Raw genomic sequence first — 18,895 nt, forward strand, 5'->3', positions numbered from 1 at the left:
TTGCAGCCTTGATCATGGTGATGATCAATCCACGAAACTATGCTAACTCAAGTTCAATAATGGAATGAAAAGGAGAATGAAATTTTCAATATTTACAGCTTTTCAGCTTTTTTATTTATTTTTTTCTTTTCTTTAACAAAACTTTAATAGCGCATTCTTTGAGCAATTTTACTGTACAGTACATCAATTGGTCTTCGTCTATCATAAAGACTTGGAGCTTGAGCGATTATACCAACAGTACCAACAATACAAGATATAGCAAAAATCCACAACAATAAACGATCTAGAACCATTGCAACGAACTTCCAATCTTCTTCAACCTGAGTAAAGAAAAGAGAGAAAAATTTTAGCTTCATTCAAATTCCAAGTTTAGTCGGCTTTTCTTGACCGAAGTGCGATTTGAAATAGAAAACTTGAAACTGAATTTTAGATTTAATTTCAAGATATCAAGTTTCGTCACTTTTTGAGCAAAAGATTTTACTTTGCCAAGCGAACTCTTGGAAATGCAGTTTGATTGATCTAAAATGGCCAGCATTTTCGATCGATAAACTTGAGCAATTTTTACCTCATAATAACTGTCCAAGTTGTCCATGTGTTGAGCGACAAATTGTATGCTGATGAGTGCTTGATGGAAAGATGAACGTGCCTTAGCTCGGTGAGTCAACATTGGCTCTACCGCTTCATTGGTACAATCGTTATTCAATAAGTCTAACTGTGTATTAAAATAGTCACTGTTTTCATTACCATTTACTGCCTCAGTGTAAGCAGGTAAAGTTGACGGTGGATCAACAAGAGGCGAAGGAGAGACAAGAAAAGGTGAAGCCAAATCGGGTTGACTGGGAAGGGACAAGGGATGACAAGTTTGTTGGGAAAGAGTATGATGACTGGCCATCAAGGATGGTGGAGGCAAGGGTACCAATGATGTTACCGCAAGTGAATGTTGAACTCTATAATGAGGTTCATACGGTTGATTTATTGGTTCCTTGTTTATATCATGATTATTATCAACTGTATTGTTGCTCGTCTCTGAAAGTGGTGATGGGAAACAGTCTTCAGGTCTATTGATGCAGTTGCTTGTTGCATACAAATTTGAATGATCTATTGAGACGAAAAGATGGAAAAAGAAGATGAAAAGAAATGGAAAAAAAGAAATGAAGAAGAAAAAGAATAAGTAAATAAACATGAAAAGAAAATGAAAGTGAATAAAGATTAGTTATTTAGAGTAAAACTTGGAACAGTAAATAATATAGACAATTTGAAAAGGGAACCAAAAAAAGTAAATAATAATCATTCATGTTCAACGTAAATATAATATTCTTGAGTCATTTGATTTGGCTTTAGGAATGATTGCCATGAAATTGTGTAAAGAATGGAAAAAGTTACCATTTAAAGTTGAACTTTCCTTTTCCTTCTTCTTGGGCCTCTTCATTTTCAAAATTTTGGGCAGCAAATTAAGGAAAACCTTTTTTACCCAAGGGGCCATTCGGTGGGTTGATGGTGACCGGAAGTTTATATTGAGCACCAGAATGGTAAGACAAACGGAAAGTGTTACCAAGCTTAAAGTGAACAAAAGGTAACGTCCAAGAAGTGGAATCCCAAGGGATGTTGGAGGTAGAATTTCAGATAAAAGAAGGAAAAAGACGACCAGGGAGAGAAGAATGGAAATGCTCAGTGATATCTGAATTGATGACAAAGAGATGAGAATTAATTTTATTCCTTTCCTCACTTTTCACCTTGCAATTGAAAACCATTTCAAGGAACAAACCTTTTCTCCTGAATCTGAGGGAAGATAAAAAACAAATACGCAAAGTCCAGAGATGGCGATAACAGGTATAATTAGGTTAACAGTATAGAAAAGGGTTTTTCGGCGAAGAGTGATATTGAAACGAATATCAATGTAAGGATTGGAACAGCATGAATAGTAAATTTCATTACGACTAGCAGGAACATCCATAATGTCCCATTCAACAGAGAGATAGAATCTAGACAAATCCATTCCAATTGGAATCTCGGATGAACCATCTTTTTGGTTAATGTGTTTAAAATCAATCTGGTGTTGATTGGTCCAAGGTTGAGAAGTGAAAATAAACAGAAGTTTTTTTTATTGATTTACTTTCTTTAAATATTGAACTTGAAGGTAATGCTTTTGTAATGATTTGATGCAAAAAAAAGCTAAAGGGTTTGCATCAGAAATAATTATCTGTACAAGTGAAACAAAACGGAAACGTCAAAATCATTTAGACGAAAAGAAATGGCCGTTTTTTCATTCCATATGCAGCAACTTGATGGGTTTACATGGAGTGAAGAAAAAAATGCTTAGTCGAATGTGTGAATAATGTGAATAAATGGTGATAAATTATGGCAAGATATTCATCAATGTCATCTTGAATTTAACATAATCTAGTCAGATGAGATTAACTCAAATTAACTCAATGAAAATGGCCTTTTATTTCACCTCAATCTGCATGAATAACAGCTAATGAAACACTTTTTTATGCTAAACTGGAACACCAGTGTTAAATATTTTCTTACTATGATTTGTACCTTTTAATCGTGCGATTCAAAAACATGTAAATGAGAAAATAACTTTTCGAGAATTTTTTGAACTTTTTTAAACAAAAAATATTCTCATGAATGTGTAAGATGAGTAATTTTCTGAATTTTTGTTATTTTCGATATTCATTCATTAAACCAGAAATTGGAGAAACTCGTCTCGAATTTCTCAGACTAGGATCAGAATATGGTTTTTTTGCTGAAAATTGAGCTTGCAATTTTTTATCTTTTTGGTGTCCATGCAAATGGAAACTGGAGAAATAGTTTTGCATGTTGATAAAAATAGAAATGTAAAACTCTTTTTTTAGTTATTATTGAATATTTTACTCACCAGTAGACCGTCATAGGTCCAAATACCAAATTTCATTTGACAAGTTTGCTCATCAAAGGGAAAATATTCAACATCAATTGTACATGAGCTTTTAAAAATTGCTGGAGGCTTCCAACTAACTTTACCATCACTAGTTACAAGAGCTTTAGTTAATTTAGTTATAACATAATCACCATCTGCACTGCAAGGTAATAAGAGTAATAAAAATAATAATGATAATGAGTCTATTAATAGTTGTAAGATAATAATTGAATGATTCAATGGAAAGTAAATGGAAATGAAAAGAGATTCAAAGGAACGGACAAGGTTGGCCAACATAGTAGACAAGGTTGACTTGAGCTTAAGGTCTCTAGGTTGCAATTGAGAGGATCATTTGCCTAACTCTACGTAACTCACGAACTTCATTTAAAGCAACGAAACTTGAAGTTTTGTCTTTTGTGGCAATTTCAATTCTGATCCAACTCATTGATTTGAACTAATCGACTATGACTATTCATTTGTTTAATAAATAATTCGATAAAGAAAACGAAAAAAAATTTGAACTCCGAACTTGTTCAAAGCTTATGAACGTGTTAATTCAAGAAAAGAGTTTAAACTTACTTGTTGTATAAAACAATATCAGGAAGCCAAATTTGTTCAGCAGGTAAGTGCAATTTTTTAACACCTCTATACTCTTCAGGGTCCCAACGAAGATTCATATCATACCATTCTTGATGAACCCAAACGTTACTTGACATTATTTGATTTTTCAAATTCTGTGCAACAGCGAATATGCAATAATAAAATTTTGACGAAACGAATCAAAATATTTGATTGATAGGGAATGTACAGGGAGTGATAAAACAGGGAGTTTATAACAGGTAGATAAAATAAACAATTGATGAAAAATTTCAACTTACAATATCAATTATCTGTGATAAAACGAGACCCATTTTAACTAGTAATTTATCTGAAAAATTACCAACCGGACGGTAGAGTGCATTATAATTGTTCATTAAATCTTCAAAAAGTCGTTGTTCATCTGGATTTGAATTAACCTTGAAGGGCAAGTAAAACCAAACCATAAAACGGCACAAATTAAAAGACAGGCTAACCAGTTGGCACGTAGGTTTCAGCATGATGAAGGGTAAAACGTTGAACCATTAATCACATGGAAGTAGAACTTTCAAAGCCAAAACTGAAGTAAACCCGAGAAAATATCAATTCGATTTTGTTGAGCATTGACCAATTGATCATTAGTTGAACTCGACATTTTCAAAACAATTTCATCACAACAGCTTGCGAAACTGAAGAAACCAGGAAAACGAAAAAAAAATTGAACTCAAACCAACTTGGATTCTCTACTTATTGCTCGTTAATTCATCATTTTTCACTTGAAAGATAATGGGTTGATAAACATGATAATCATGATAATCATGTGTGTTGTTGTTGATAGAGATAATAAGGTTTGCAAAATTTGGGCACAAAATTGAAAGGAATGTGACAAAAGTGGAGAAAGAGTGGCGAAAGTGGCGAAAGGGTAGAAATTGTTTTTTTGGAGCAAAAAAATTGAAGATATTTTTCCTCTGTATTAAGGGAAAAAGGCAATAGAACAACAAAGAAAGAAGTTGAGGCGAAAAAAAGAAGCAGAGAGAAAGAAAAGTGAAAGAAGGCGTGTGAGAAGTGAGCAGAGAAGACGAAGAGAGAGAAAGAAAGAAAAGTAAGAAGAAAAAAGATGAAGATAACAGGGAAGATGAGGATGCTAACAGGGAGTAAAGCTTGTTACATGCGTGGATATATTGCTTCATGTAAACTGTTCACTAGTAAAAATGTTGCCTACTAGAATCTATTGAAGTTTCAGCTTTTCTTTCAAAAACTTTTTTTCCTTCCCTTCTCAGTGTGTTTACCATGCAAGTGTACCATGTGTGTGTGTGTGCCTCTCTGTGTGTGCTGTGTGAGACTTGGTGTTTATAGAGGTTGATAATGCTTGACTAAAGCCGATCGATTTCCTTTTTGCTCATCTTTTGCCTTTTCTTTCTTTCCTCAACATTTCCATCTCCCTCATCATTCATGTTTCTCCCTTTTCATGATCATCATCATCTTTCCCTTTCATGATTCCCTTTCTTTTTCCCTCTTCTTTTTTTTCTTCTCATCATCATTATTCTTTCTTCATATTTACAGTCATTGGTAATACTTTTTGTCGCCATCTATTGATACATCAAATGTAAATCATTAATTGAACTCTAATGAAATTGTTAAACATCGATCTTGAAAAGTCTCGAAAATTTCGTTTCGTTCAACTTTACCTTTTAATTTTCATGTTCCAATATTTTGCGCACTTTTACTCATGAAACCAACTTGACTTGTGCTCATCTTAGTGTTTGGTGAAATTGATTTGTGTGGAAATGTCAGCACCGGCTACTTTGCATTTCAAGTTTAACGAGCTTTGCTTGTTTAAAGATCTGTCCAAGCTGACAAGTCCATGTTCTGGATGGAAACTTTTACTCTACTATTTGCTCCTGTCACAACTGTCATTCCCTGAAATACAAGGAAATCCGGATGCAAAGAGATTATATGATGACCTTATGAGTGGCTATAATCGTATAATAACACCTCGAATAGAACCAAACGCAACTGTTCGTGTTAGTCTTGGACTCAAGTTGACACAAATCATTGATCTGGTAAGTTGAAGCTGAAAAGTGTGGAAATTTAAACGAACAGAATCAAAGTTCCTAAAGATTCTAAATCAATATGAAAAATTCGAAACACAAATTTTATTTGAAATATTCGGAAACTTTGTTCGAATTAGAATTACTCAGCTCTTTAAACGTGTATGAATAATTGTATAAAACTTGAGTTCTGTAAATCTATTAGAATTTGAAAAGTCGAAAAAATGAAAAAAGTTGTTATTGCATTTGAAGGTTTACAAGTGCAAAGCTTTAGACAGACAATGATTATCATCGATGAATGGGAAAAACTGATGAATAAATTTAACTGAGCAACAGTTGAATCCTAATTTTGAACTTGCAATTGTGGAAAACATTTCGACTTTTGAAAAGAAAAAATTTTCGAAGAAGGACAAAAACATGAAAAGAAAATCATTGAATTGATTGTTTTCCAACCATTTAAACGTTTAAAGCCGAAACTCTCGAGAAACTGAACCGCACAGAAGATGAAGACAAACCAAAATCATGATAACAAGAAAAATAATAATAGTAATAATAGAAAGAAAAACCGGAAAGATTATATGTATTATTCAACAAGAGTCGTTGAGACAATTTGCCATCATTGAAGATAAAAGAAGTGAATCAATTGGAATGAAGAACAGAAAAGGAGAGAAACAAAAGTTCCGGAGAAGCAAAAAGAAGAGCAAAAAATGTTGAGCAAAAAAAGAGGCTAAAAATGAAAAGCTGGGAGTGAGAAGAGAAAAAAATCTGATAATATGATAACATGGAATTCGTTGAAAGGAATGATTGTCTGATAAATATTGATATAGTCAAGTATTGATAAAAAGTAATCAAAAAGAATCTCAGATGATATTGAATAATGTTGGAGAATCGCGAAAGAATCAAAAAAACTGGCCAAACAATTGCATTATTCTGAGCAAATTTCTTGGCAAAACTCGAACAATGAAAGGTGACATCCAAGGTAAAGTCGAGTCTCGACTATTCCAACATTTTGATATCTTCTAATGAATGTAAATACTTTTCATTGTTGACTTCGTTTGGATCGAAATTTCTCTACATTTTTCATCAACCTTCAGATGCATTTATCGACAACTTTTTTCTTCTCATTTTTGCTCTTCTTTTCATCTCTTAACTACATGATATACAATATGACCCAAAGGAGACGTTCAATCTTTTCTGTTTCTCTTTTTCTGTTTATTCCTGTTTTTCGGTTGTTTCACATGATTCACTTTCACCAAACCGCTAAATGTTTTTTATTTCCTTTTGTTTACAAATCTCTACTTTTTTCCAGCTCGAGTTTACTGGGAAAATTCATTACCTTCATCATTGATTGATCAATATTTTCAAGTTTACTTTTCTTTTCTTCTTCTATTGCCTTTCCATTTTGATGTTTACCTGATCTCATGTCTTTGGATTGACTCTTTCATTGAAATTTTCTCTCTTTTGGATTCTCTCTTGGATTCCCTTTTCGATTGGGTTCATTCAGAATTTGAAGCAACAAATCTTAACAGCAAACATGTGGGTACTTCAGGTAAATATTGTTCAAAAAAAGAGCTTTCACTTTTCCGTAAATGAAAATCACTGTTAACCAAAAGTTTGGTCAAAAACTCTTTACGAGAATCGAGGATCAAATTAAATCTCAATGTAATAACATTTATTGGCAAAGCTTTTGCGATTGTCGTTCAAATTAATAACTTGAATAGAATGGATTAAAGGTAAAATTGAAACAATTCAAGTTTACCATTTCAAGGGCTCTTCAACTTGCATCGGCACTTATTTTCATTCCCTTAATGATTCTCCAAGTTCATTCAACAATTTGCTAAGACAAAGCAAATTGAAATCTCAATTTGAAATGAAAAGATTGATGAAGATGAAATCTTTAACTCGAAATGCTTTTCGTTCAAAAACTCGGAAAATTGCAAAATTTGTCTTCAAGAGCATTTCAAAATTGCTTCAAAAGACTAATTTCAATCTCATTGTCCTTGTTTCCATTCCTTTGGAATAAAAAGAGGAATTCATTTTTCATGTCTTTCTACACCTGTTAATATCATGTAAATATCAAGTTATCATCGATCGAGTCGATTTTATTTTAAACTTTTGAAGCTTTGAATCTTTTTTAATGTCACAGTCTTTTACTTTACCATCAAAGACGCAATCAAATTTAGATTTGACATTTTCTCAGTCTTTTGTTTTTCCAACGACAGAAAGTTCAATGTAAAGAAACTCAATTGTGTCTGAAAAGAAATTATCACGAATTAATCTTTCAAAATGAAGTTGAAAAATAACAGATTAACCTAGACCAGTCTTAAGGGTTTACCTTAAGCTGAAGGATCAACATTTTCTCGGTTGAAATAAAAGGTTAAGTCAAGAATAAAAGTCTATAAGTCTATTCTTAGTAAGTAAAATTTATTAGTTGCAGGTTTGCATAAGAATCACTTTCGTTTAATACAACATTTTTCAATGAACAAAAGCATTGGATTCGAATTTTTCAAAACTTCGTTTCATTCCAAGATATGATATTTAAACTGTTATTTACGAAGAAGCTTACATTTGCGACCCTTGAAACTATCAGATTACTGAGAATCTGATAAATTGGAGTCGCTTTCATTTTCTGCAGACATTCAGTGTAACTTGATTAATCATTTGGTTGAACAAAAAAATAAAGCAATTTATTCAATCCAATTCTTATCAGATTCATTTCTTTTCTTTTCGTTAAACTTGGTTCAGCAATAAAAGGTGTTAATGGTTTTCAAATGTATCCAAATGCTTTCGATTGATTAATTGACTGAAAATTTCATAAACTGTGTTCACTGGGAAAGAAGGCAATGAATAAATTAACTTTACCTAATAATGGTTTAAATGTATTAATTGTTGGACTTTGCATAAATTTTCTCTGCTCATTTGGCTTCACTTTGAAAGGTTAATTTCGTTGTTGGAAGCAAGTTGAACCTCTTTGGCTACGAATTGAAATGCTTAGTCAATACAAGTATGAAACTGAATGGAATGATAAATGTTCAATTTTTTCAGCCTTCCTTTCCTTTTGCAATTCAATTACAACAGTTTTCAGTTCAACATTCAAGTTATAAAAGGGAAAAATGAAGATGTTTAAAAGTTTGAGTTAAAATGCAAATGTGCAATTCTTGTTGTTAAACTGAGCGCAAATTGAAGGTGAGCTGACAGGATAAAAGTGAAACAAGGAAAAAGATTAAGACGGTTAATTGAAACAATCAGATGAATGATTAATAAAAAGTTAATTTGATGCAAGTTGCTGAGGAGGATTTAAAGAAGCAAAAAGTATTGATGGATGAATAAAGATTGATTGGGGGTTGAAATGAAAAAGGTTGAGGAGATTAGCATTTGCAATTAACTGATATTCAGAAACTATCGATTCGATGGATAAATCTTTTCCTAATGAGTCGACAATTCAGTTGATTGTTGCTTTAAATCCACATCAGTTTAGAAATGCATCAACTGACTTAGCAAATTGTCTGCAGTTTATTATCAATTTTGCACGATTCAATGTTTAGCTATAAATGATTCCATTTTGTCCAAGTTTGTACAAAAATCAATTTATCGATTTACAGATTATCATGTTGAGCGATTATCGGAATAAACACAAATCAATTCTCATTCAGAAAGGATCGTTAGACTAGTTGGCTGACCATATTGTAAAGACGATCAACATTATTAGCAAATGATTAGCTATGCAATCGAACTGTGCAAAGAACAAAACTTTACTTTTGCTTCTTCGAAACTAAACTAAGAATGACCGATTTCGTTATCGATGATATTTTGTTTTAGAAGCTGTAGAAGTTTGTTTCAATCTCTGGTTTTATTTGCATTTACCGAAGTTTTCTGATGTTGAACTTTTCTTTTCTGGTTTTCTTTGAAAATTGATGAAACTTTGATCATCTTCAACTGCATGATGACAGGTTGTTCTGAGTTTTTCTGTAGAAAAGCAAAACAAGTTAATTCTCTTCCATCAATCAAGTCAACCTTTTCTATTTGATTTGATTTTGGTTTCACTTTCCTCTTTATTACATCTCCAACAATAAGAATGATAATATTATTAACTCTTAATCAATTTTACTTCAACATTCCCATGTTCATCATGATATTATTATTGCCTTTTCCATTCAACATTTCATTCACTTTTCTCTCTTTTCTTTTCTTCATCTTCTTCTCTATCTTTTGTCCTAAACTGATTGAACCTCCCAATATGGTTAAACAGGAATGGTTTGACCCAAAATTACGTTGGGATCCAGCCGAGTATGGTGGAGTTACAGAGGTTTACGTTCCAGCTGAACAAATTTGGCTTCCTGATCTTGTTTTGTACAATAAGTTAGTTATATTTCATTTCATTATTTCATTGCCTGCAATCAACTCGATTGCTTCAAGCCAGTAAATATGAGCCAATGATAACTTCCTTTTCCAATATTGAGCTCATTCCACTTGCATTGCACTTTATTCCCAACGAGTTGAACATTTTATTGTCGATCAAAAGAATCTGAAGTTTCTCAAAAATTGAGTTTCGTTCAATTATTAAACTCTTTGTCATTTCATTGTTTTCTTTGGTTAAAAAGACTAATGACAATTTTGATTTACTTTGACTAGTGTTGATGTTAATTTTTCTTGTCCTTTTGTAATACTCTTGGACTTGGATTGATGACAGCTTTAGACAGTTTAACCAGTCAATGAGATAATTAATTGAAACTATAAATGGCTGATGAAACCAACATTCAAGTTGATCATTCGTTTCATGCAAGTTTCACCACAAGTTTGCACCCATTTAATGTTGAATGTTCTCATATTAAACTGGACACGGCAATGAATTATTATACAATTTAGCCGAGCAACAACCATTTATCATTCAAGTAATAGATTGGTAGACATTAAATCGTTATGTTTGCTCACTCTGCATTTAGTACAAGTTTAGTGTGTAATAAATAACTTCACATTTACTGCTATTACATTAGATTCTGATAAAGTGTTTACCCATTCCGATTTATTTCATTATTACTTGATTGACTTTCTTCCTTTGCATTTCACTTCAAACAAATCAATTCATTTCTTTTCACTTTTCGTTTTTCTTTCCTTTCTCCTGTGGTCTTTAGCGCTGATGGTGCTTATGCCGTAACTATTATGACCAAAGCAATGATTCGATACAACGGCACCGTCTTATGGAGTCCGCCGGCTATTTTCAAAAGTTCTTGCTCAATCGATATTAGATATTTTCCTTTTGATACTCAAAGCTGTAAATGGTATTTTAGTTCGTGGACTTACGATGGGTACACGGTAAGTTTTTGTTTCCCACAAAAGTAATGCAATAACTTTGACTTTCAAGTTAGTTATCATTCTTCTAATAGCAACAATGGACTCAGTGTTGGTGTCCTCGAGTTCCTGCTCTTAACTCGAAAGAAAAAGTTGCTTGTGGCATTTCCCTTTCGCTTGAAAACAGATATTTTGAAGAGCGATTTTTTCTTATTGAGATTTTTTCTAAAGAATGATTCCCAGTTTAGTCTTGATTGCTATCTCTTTTGCTGACTTTCAGTAGAGTTCTGGTTTTCGAGAAAATTGCATGCTGATTATTTATCTGAGTAAAGGGAAAATTTTCTGTTGCAAATAATTCATCTCTTTAATGGACATGAAATTAGAAGAAGCGCATCTAAGATAGTCTGATGTGAAACTAGCATTTCAACTGGAGATTAGTTTTTCATTTGAAGCTATCCATTTTCATGACTTTCATGGAAACCCTTCATATTCTTTCTCTTCCCTTCTCTTCCCTTCTGTTTCTTCATGTTAAAGTTTTTTTCTTGTTTTTCCTTCTTCTTTTCACATTCAATCGAATGATAATGGAATTTGTCGATTATTTGAATGGTCCATTTAATTTGATTCATCAGCTTGATTTACGTTTAATTGATGCAATTAATGGATCCAATTCATCTGTTGGAATTGATTTATCTGAATATTATCTCAACGTTGAATGGGATGTGATGGCAGTATCCGGTTTGGAGGAAGTAAAATCTTATCAATGCTGTGATGAACCATTTGTTGGTGTTCTCTTTAGCATGACAGTTCGAAGGAAAACTCTGTTCTACACTGTTAACCTGATAATCCCATGTATTGCCATATCATGTCTATCCATATTGGTATTTTATCTTCCCTCAGATTCAGGAGAAAAGGTGAGTTGATTAACTGTGACAATTGACATTGAGAAAAGTTCTGCAAATTTCATTGTCGAATGAAAGAGAAGAAGAAGAAAATTGAATCGAACAAAAAAAGTTCTTATGGAAAATGAACAAGCAAAGATTGAACAAAACTCATGCAAAGAGAAAAGTTGGAAATTCAAAGTTTCTCTCTTGGCTCATTTCAACAGGTCAAAGTGATTAACTTTTTCCTCATTACAATGTTAATCAAGTTTCCTATCCAATTTTATCGTACATTTGGGATGCAAAAAGCAGTCTCAAGTAGATGATCATAAATGAACCCAAATGATGCTAATAATAAGGTTTTGTGAAAGCTTCAAGATAAATGTTGAACTGGACAGTAAAGTGTAAGGTTTAATAAGCGAAAGAAATGAGATTTAATGCTTTTCTCTCGCAAAGACACATCAAGATAACGATCATTCTCGTCCTTTTCATCATCATCAACAAGAAAAATCTATTTTTTTGTCTTTCCATCTAAATGACAGGGAATGAAGAAAAGATAAACTTGAACGACTTTAAATGGTCAACAGGCAAAAGACGTTAAATGACAGGCAAGATTCAACATTAACACTTGCTTTATGTAGCAACTTGATTCAGTTTCACTGGGAAAAAAAGGTTCACATAAAAATTGATTATCGACCAAATTAACTTGTTCTGATTGATAAAAACTCAATCAAGTGACCACCTTCATGATCGCTCCTTCTCTTCACTCTTCATCATTCCTCTTTAACCAAGTTAAAATAAGCTATTTTTCTCTTCATTTTCTTTTTCTTCTTCTTTGTCAGAATCTTATTTCTAGACTTTCGCTCTTGTTTTCATTTTATTACTTCACAAGTATCAAGATGAATTTTGAAAGGAAAGAACAGAATGAATAACTGTAAATGTCATTCAGTTTAATGATATATATTTATAAATAAGTAGATTTTGTTCACTCTTTTTGCTTCCATTTTTTGGGTTCCTTTTTTTGCAGGGTTTTTTCCTCTCGTCTTGTTTTCACTTTTACTAGTTTATCGACTCTACTTTATTGTTCACTGAATGTGTCGAGGAAAAGGAAAGGAAGGAGAAAAGTTGAAGGAAAAAAAATGAAAAGTAAGTTTCAAGTGAAGATTCAATAACTCAAATTTTTACTCTTCAATGTTCAGTATCATTAGAAGTGGAAAAAGAGATGTCATTCAATTTTAGTCACAACTTTTTTCCTTTTTTCTCTCTATTTCATATTTTCATTCTCATCGAGCATCAATTGGTTCTTTTTTTTCTTGTTTCTGTCTATTCTTTTCACTTCTGCCTTTCAGTTATTGTTCATCATTTTATATACGCTTTTCTAGCCTTTCGTTTGTATCACAATATTGCTAAGTAGATTTGAGTCTGAATGAAAGGTTGAGGAAAACAAATGGATTGGAAAATTTTGCTTCAATTAGTGACGAAATAGGAAGAAAAGGTTTGAACGGAAGCACGGAATATGCTATAATTTAGAAAAATGTGATTCATTCATGGCTTCTGAGTTCATTTATTGCTGAAAAATGATTCAATATGATTTATATGTCGAGTTTATCGATTTCTCACCGAAGGAAATTGATCGAAATCGATTGGTTAAAAAAGAATAAAAAAATGTCTAGAAATTTCAAGTTTCTATTCAAGTTGGTAAAGTTTAGATGAAAAGGTAGTAATCCATTAAAAAGAGATGCAAGTGGTACATTTATGAATATCACAATGTGTATCGATTTCGCATGATTCATCGATTAGTCTTTGGTGTTAAAGATCAGTTGTCTTTAAAGAAAATTGAAAGATATTCAAGGCGAGTTTGAGTAGTTCACGTGCTGAAAGCACTCGATTTGCATTGGTTTTTTAACGAATAACAAAAATGATAACCTTAATAAAATTATATGAACTTTGTTAAAATTTCATTTTACATCTTTTTAACTTACGGATTTCAATCCATAAAAGTGAATCGTTTATCCAATATTCACTATTCGATATCAAAACCTTGACTTCTCTATATTTGATCGCATATCTCAACTTATGTCATCTTGTTTTTTGTCATTCCGTGTAATCGCGCTTATGGTATAGAATGGTCTTTATTTTTCCTCATCACATATCTGAAATTATCTCCTTCTTGTTTGCTAGATGTTTGAATTTTAAACTAGTGCAACTTTAGATTTTATTGTAAAACCAAAGAGTGAATTGAAATGCAATTCAATCATTTTGAGCTTTGTAAAAAACTCTTTTTATCTTTGATTCATTCGATTTTTCCACATGTTCAATGTTATTTCCTTTTTTACCGAAATTCCAAAATTATCCAGTTCCACAATTGAATTGTGAAAGAGCAAACAATTACGAGGTCATTTAAATGTTGACATAAGTTTTGTTGTCGTTGAGATGCAAAAATCATCAATTGTATAATGGTAAACAGTTGTTGACAAATTGTACGACATTTGCATCTGTCAGGAACAAGAACCAAAAATTTTTACCTCGAAATCGATTATTTATCAGTTGAAACGAGTCTTCGTTCATCTAACTTACAGATTGATTCTTCTCCACTAGAAAAGAAAAAGCTTTGTCGAGCAACTTATTCCGTCACTTTTCACCAAACTTGCACAGCTTGTTCATTTCATGTCCATCAAGAACGTAAACTATTCACCAAAAAAAGTTGAAAAGTCAAAGCTAGAATGAGTCAAATTGCTCAATTGGTAAGTCAACAAGTAACAAAAGTTTCATCTTTTTTTCCATTCCATTTCATCTCACAGGTTTCACTCTCAATTTTCATTCTTCTATCATTAACTTTCTTCCTACTTGTTCTCATTGAAATAATTCCAACTACTTCCCTGTCAATTCCACTTCTTGGACTTTACCTTTGCTTCACCATGGTTTTGGTGACTTGTTCCGTTGTGGTTACCATAGCAATTTTAAATGTTCACTTTCGCTCACCGTCAACCCATAAAATGGCTCCTTGGGTGAGAAAATTTTTCATTCGAAAATTGCCCAAAATTCTGCTCATGAAACCGCCTCAGTATCGATTTGAAAACATCGATGAATCTCGAGATAAATCGACTTCGAAAGATCAAACAAGTAAGTTTTTTCCATTTTGTTGAAAATTTTTCTAAAAGTTTCAAAACTCAGTCAATAACTTATGCAATAATCTTGACAAAATGAAGAAAGAAAAGATCAAAAAAATGATCAATCTCAATTTATTCTTTTCTTCATCTGATTACATTATTACAATCGAATTCGAAGTTTCCGTTCAACTTTAGTTTGTAATTGGGTTGAGTGCAACTTGACCAGGACAAAACTTTGACACTGACCTGGCCAGATGTGTACAGAAGAGTGATTCCAGTTGAATGGAATGAGGAAAGAAAGGCATTTCAAGATTGTTTTCTTGTATCAAATTGATGATTTGATTGTTGTCTGGGAAATCGATCAATCACATTTTACTTTCCATTCCTAAACTATGATCAACTTTGTCAATCAAAAAAACTTGCGTCATTCTCTTTGCTTCTTCAAACAATAATTTCACTTTCAACCCATTATTCTGTGTTCACTTTTCATACTCGAGTTCTGAAGTAGCATGAGAAGAGAAAAAAGTCTTCTCTTGATATAAACACACACACACAAACAATCTCCTGATGCTTTTCAAAACCTCATTTTCCACCCTCCTTCTTACTCTTTTTCATCATCAATTCTTTGCCATCGAAACAGCCACTTGAATGTGCAAACAGAAAGAGAGTATCAAAAGTGAACGAGACAAAAAAGGGAAACAAAAAACTTCTCAAGTAACTTTCACTGTGTAACTTGAGATATTTACTTGTGTAAAAAGAAGCTTTGTGTTGCTCTGATTTTTTGTTCATCCTCTTTTCTTCAACTAATTTCCTTACATGAGAAATCAATGAGAAAAGTTGATTATGTCAGAAAAAAAGATAAAGATGAAAGATAAGTTGAAAACTTACTTTTATTCATTTCATTTCATTCACCAGCTTTCCACAAATCAATTGATTCAATTAACTCTTTAAACGGCTTCTTCTTTCAACTTTTGTCTGTTCAGAATCGCAAGCTTCATGTAAAGTATTATAAAATAAACAAAAAGTGTTGGATCGCGAAATTAAATCCAAAAGAAATGATAAAAAACAGATTTTACTATTATATCATAAATCCACATTAACATATGAAGAAATAACTTTCTCACTAAAACTTTTGAACTAAAATTTTCTAAACGAAAGGTTAGATAAAAGTTCAAAGCTGACCCATAAGAAAATTTTCGTTGCAACTGAAGGTTTTCCTTATTAGAAATACAACGTCCTGGATTTAAGTTATAACTTCTCTATTCTAAGAATTTACAGAATCTTAAAAATCGAATAAATTCTCAGTTCTTTGCTCTTGTGAAAAGTTTGTGTTATCTGAGAACAAGTTTGAAAAATCCAATGATTCCAAAAACTCGAAATCCAACACTTTTTCCCAAGTTGTTCTCGTTTATCAATAAAAGGGTTGAGTCTATTTGCAATTCTCAAATGCATTAAAAGCCTAGCTTTGAGTGAACTTTGATCAAGAGATTTTGAGAATTTGTTTTAAAATAAAATTGTTTATCCCAAAAGGCTGAGCAAAACTTTGCGGTTAGTTGAAACCAAAAAGGAAACACTTTCGAGTTTGAAGTGAGTTTAAAAAGAAAAGTTGTAGGAAATTTTGAATAAGATTAGCGAGAAATGTCGAAAAAAGTTGGAGTAGAAAAAGTCAGAAAAATTGAGTCAAGGAATAAGCATGATAAATGATTTGAAATTCCGAGAAAAAAAGGAAAAAGCAAAATATTGATAGTTGAAGACTGAATATAAAATGAGTTTCATGGGTTGAAGGAAAAGATTGATGTAAAGGGAAAGTTGAGAAGGCAGATGAAAACATAAAAGAAAAAGTGATTCGAAAGATTTCTCCAAAAGACTGATAATATATACAATAATAGTAATAATATTAGAATTAAATGTAATAAAAGTGAAAACATTTGAAGGGAAGAGAAGAAAATTGTAGCAGAAATAAGCTGAGATTCAAACTTTTTCGTTTTCTTCAAATTCATAGTTGACAGACTTGACTTGAACTTGGCAAAAGTCGACAAGTTTTTTGTTCCTCTCAAAAGCTGTTCTTATGAGTTGGATATTGAATAGTTGATTGAATTTAAAGGCAAACAAAAATTTGACAAACAATTGAAAGGTGAGCAAACAGTCGACATTGAATTTATTTGTTTCATCTTTTGGTGCAAATTTGATAAACAGGTGAATATCATTATTGACATTTGCTGTTGTTTCCTTTTCCTCGATATTTTCTTCTCTCTTCTTCTGTTGCTCTTGTCATCTGTTGGTCAGTTTCTACTTGAATTCCATGGCGATTTAACTTGTTTTGATCCATTCTCTTTGGCTCTTCTTCTTGTCTTCATATAATGTTTATTGAAGGATAACATTCATTCAACTGAAAAGGCAAAAAGGAGCAAATTCCAGATGAAACTTGGGAAGAGGCGAAACAAGGTTATCAACATGTTCAAGTATTCATTTGTTCACCTAACATGAAACAGAATTGTTGAGAACTTTTTGAATAGATTAATCAATTATTATTTACTTGTTGGTTGAAGTCTGAGTTTGTTTCAAGTGAATGTAACAAACGGAAGAACTGTGAATTGAGGCTTTAATAAAGTTGCAGTCAATTGTTTAGAGATGAAATGTTAAGGCAAACAACGAAAGTTGAAACAATGTTTGATTGCGAATTTACACTGAATTCAAGTTTTCCTTCTTTGATCAATATTGAAGGAAAATTTGGAAACAAACTTATTTGCTCTCTAAATAAATACAATCAAAGTTTACAGGACAAACAAAAGCTTGGACAATTAGAGCATCAAGACTGTGTCGAGTCTAAATCAACTGCAAATGCCGGATGAAAGGTCAAGTTCTATCTTTCAAACTGTTTGCATTTCTCCTTGAATAAACTTTCAATTCCTCAACATTATAAATCTTTATCAAAGATTCTAGTTAATGAGCAAGATTTATAGTCGAAATAGTATTTCGATTCTTTTTTGATTTCCATAATCATGAAAAGTTCAACTTTTACAAGGTTAATAGGATTTAGAGACAGAATGAAAAGGTCAAAACAATGTTTTTCTTTGCATTTCATTTTGACAAGTAACGTTTAGGATTGCAAATTGCAGGTGAGAATCGATTCAATTTTGACATCTATTGAAAAGTCATGAGAATTAATCTTAATTTTGAAACTAAAATGTTGAGGTTCGATCTTGAGACACTTCTATAAACTGTTTTGTCAATGGGATCAGACAATTTAGTTTCATTATCCGGCTCGATGGAAAGCGAGGTAAAATTTATGCAAATTTCTTGGGATTTGGTAAAGAATCACCTCAAGGTTGGATAGAAAATTTTATTCCATGAGAGTAGAAAAAAAGAAAAAATAAAACTGAGAATGTAACTGAACAAGGAGAAATGGCCTCGGGTTAATATCATTGAAGAGTCTTGTGATTGCAACAACCACATGATATAAAACTATCATTACCTTTGTTAAGTGTTTCTCTGTTTTTTTTCATCTCGTTGATGGATTATCAGACTTTTTATTATTTCATTCAATCGATAGCTTTGTTGCTGAAAGGTGCAAAAAACAAGGAAAACAAGGCAAACAGAAAAAAAAGAAAATACAACAAATTGAATGAAACTAATAAATTGATAGTAAATATTATTAGTTAAATACTTTACATTTGATTTCATTCCCTTTTTTCGAGTTTCGTCTCTGATACTTGAATATTCAATTGACCAGTTTCAAACTGTTCAATGTGAGTTGATGAAATGGTTAAACGGTGTTGATGGAAATCGTTTGTTTTTCCTCTTTACTCTTTTTTCCAGGCCAAAAGAGAAGAGTAAAGGGAAGAAAAGATGATGATTAAGAAGATAAATAATGAAGAAAGAGATCAAATCAATCCAATGGAATTGAGAAGTAAATGTTTGATTGAATACACAATTGGATCCATCATCTTCGTCTTCTTCATCTTTTACTTTCTTTTTAGCCTTTTGTACCAATGTTTTTGTCTCTTGTTTATTCAGCTTTTTTTGCTTTCTTTCTTGTATTACGATTTATTCCTTCTGTTTATCTTGATTGATGTTGATGAGAGG

General features: G+C 32.0%; 2 protein-coding genes across 2 annotated transcripts in view; one reads left to right on the top strand and one right to left on the bottom strand.

The window, feature by feature from the left end:
- Positions 1 to 79: 79 nt before the first annotated feature.
- LOC107362928 (acetylcholine receptor subunit alpha-like 1) lies at positions 80 to 4,564 on the bottom strand. Its single transcript, XM_015930066.3, has 7 exons — positions 3,784 to 4,564; positions 3,485 to 3,639; positions 2,885 to 3,065; positions 1,766 to 2,050; positions 1,384 to 1,678; positions 566 to 1,098; positions 80 to 320 (listed from the first exon to the last, which is right to left on the bottom strand). The coding sequence occupies exons 1-7, from the start codon at positions 4,000 to 4,002 to the stop codon at positions 144 to 146; spliced, it is 1,845 nt and encodes a 614-aa protein (XP_015785552.2). The 5' UTR covers positions 4,003 to 4,564; the 3' UTR covers positions 80 to 143.
- Positions 4,565 to 4,639: 75 nt separating this feature from the next.
- The window catches only part of LOC107362930 (acetylcholine receptor subunit alpha-L1), a 29,281-nt gene continuing 15,025 nt past the window's right edge, over positions 4,640 to 18,895 (top strand). The window contains exons 1-6 of the mRNA XM_015930067.3: positions 4,640 to 5,544; positions 7,037 to 7,081; positions 9,782 to 9,891; positions 10,665 to 10,845; positions 11,451 to 11,732; positions 14,501 to 14,822. Of these exons, the coding sequence (XP_015785553.2) occupies positions 5,269 to 5,544; positions 7,037 to 7,081; positions 9,782 to 9,891; positions 10,665 to 10,845; positions 11,451 to 11,732; positions 14,501 to 14,822 (1,216 nt within the window). The 5' untranslated portion in view covers positions 4,640 to 5,268. The remainder of the gene's footprint in view (positions 5,545 to 7,036; positions 7,082 to 9,781; positions 9,892 to 10,664; positions 10,846 to 11,450; positions 11,733 to 14,500; positions 14,823 to 18,895) is intronic.

Source organism: Tetranychus urticae, chromosome 3 (genome assembly GCF_039701765.1).
Source record: "Tetranychus urticae isolate SD_2017Ah chromosome 3, NJAU_TeUrti_SD_1.0, whole genome shotgun sequence".
Lineage (NCBI taxonomy): Eukaryota > Metazoa > Arthropoda > Arachnida > Trombidiformes > Tetranychidae > Tetranychus > Tetranychus urticae.

What these genes read in the sequence shown, in the direction of transcription:
- LOC107362928 (XM_015930066.3), bottom strand. Translation starts at nt 4,002, where the DNA reads ATGCTGAAACCTACGTGCCAACTGGTTAGCCTGTCTTTTAATTTGTGC. An exon ending in TATCACAGATAATTGATATT is followed by an intron (nt 3,640 to 3,783) that starts GTAAGTTGAAAT and finishes GCTGTTGCACAG; the next exon opens with AATTTGAAAAATCAAATAAT. An exon ending in GGAAAGTTCAACTTTAAATG is followed by an intron (nt 1,099 to 1,383) that starts GTAACTTTTTCC and finishes TCGTCTCAATAG; the next exon opens with ATCATTCAAATTTGTATGCA.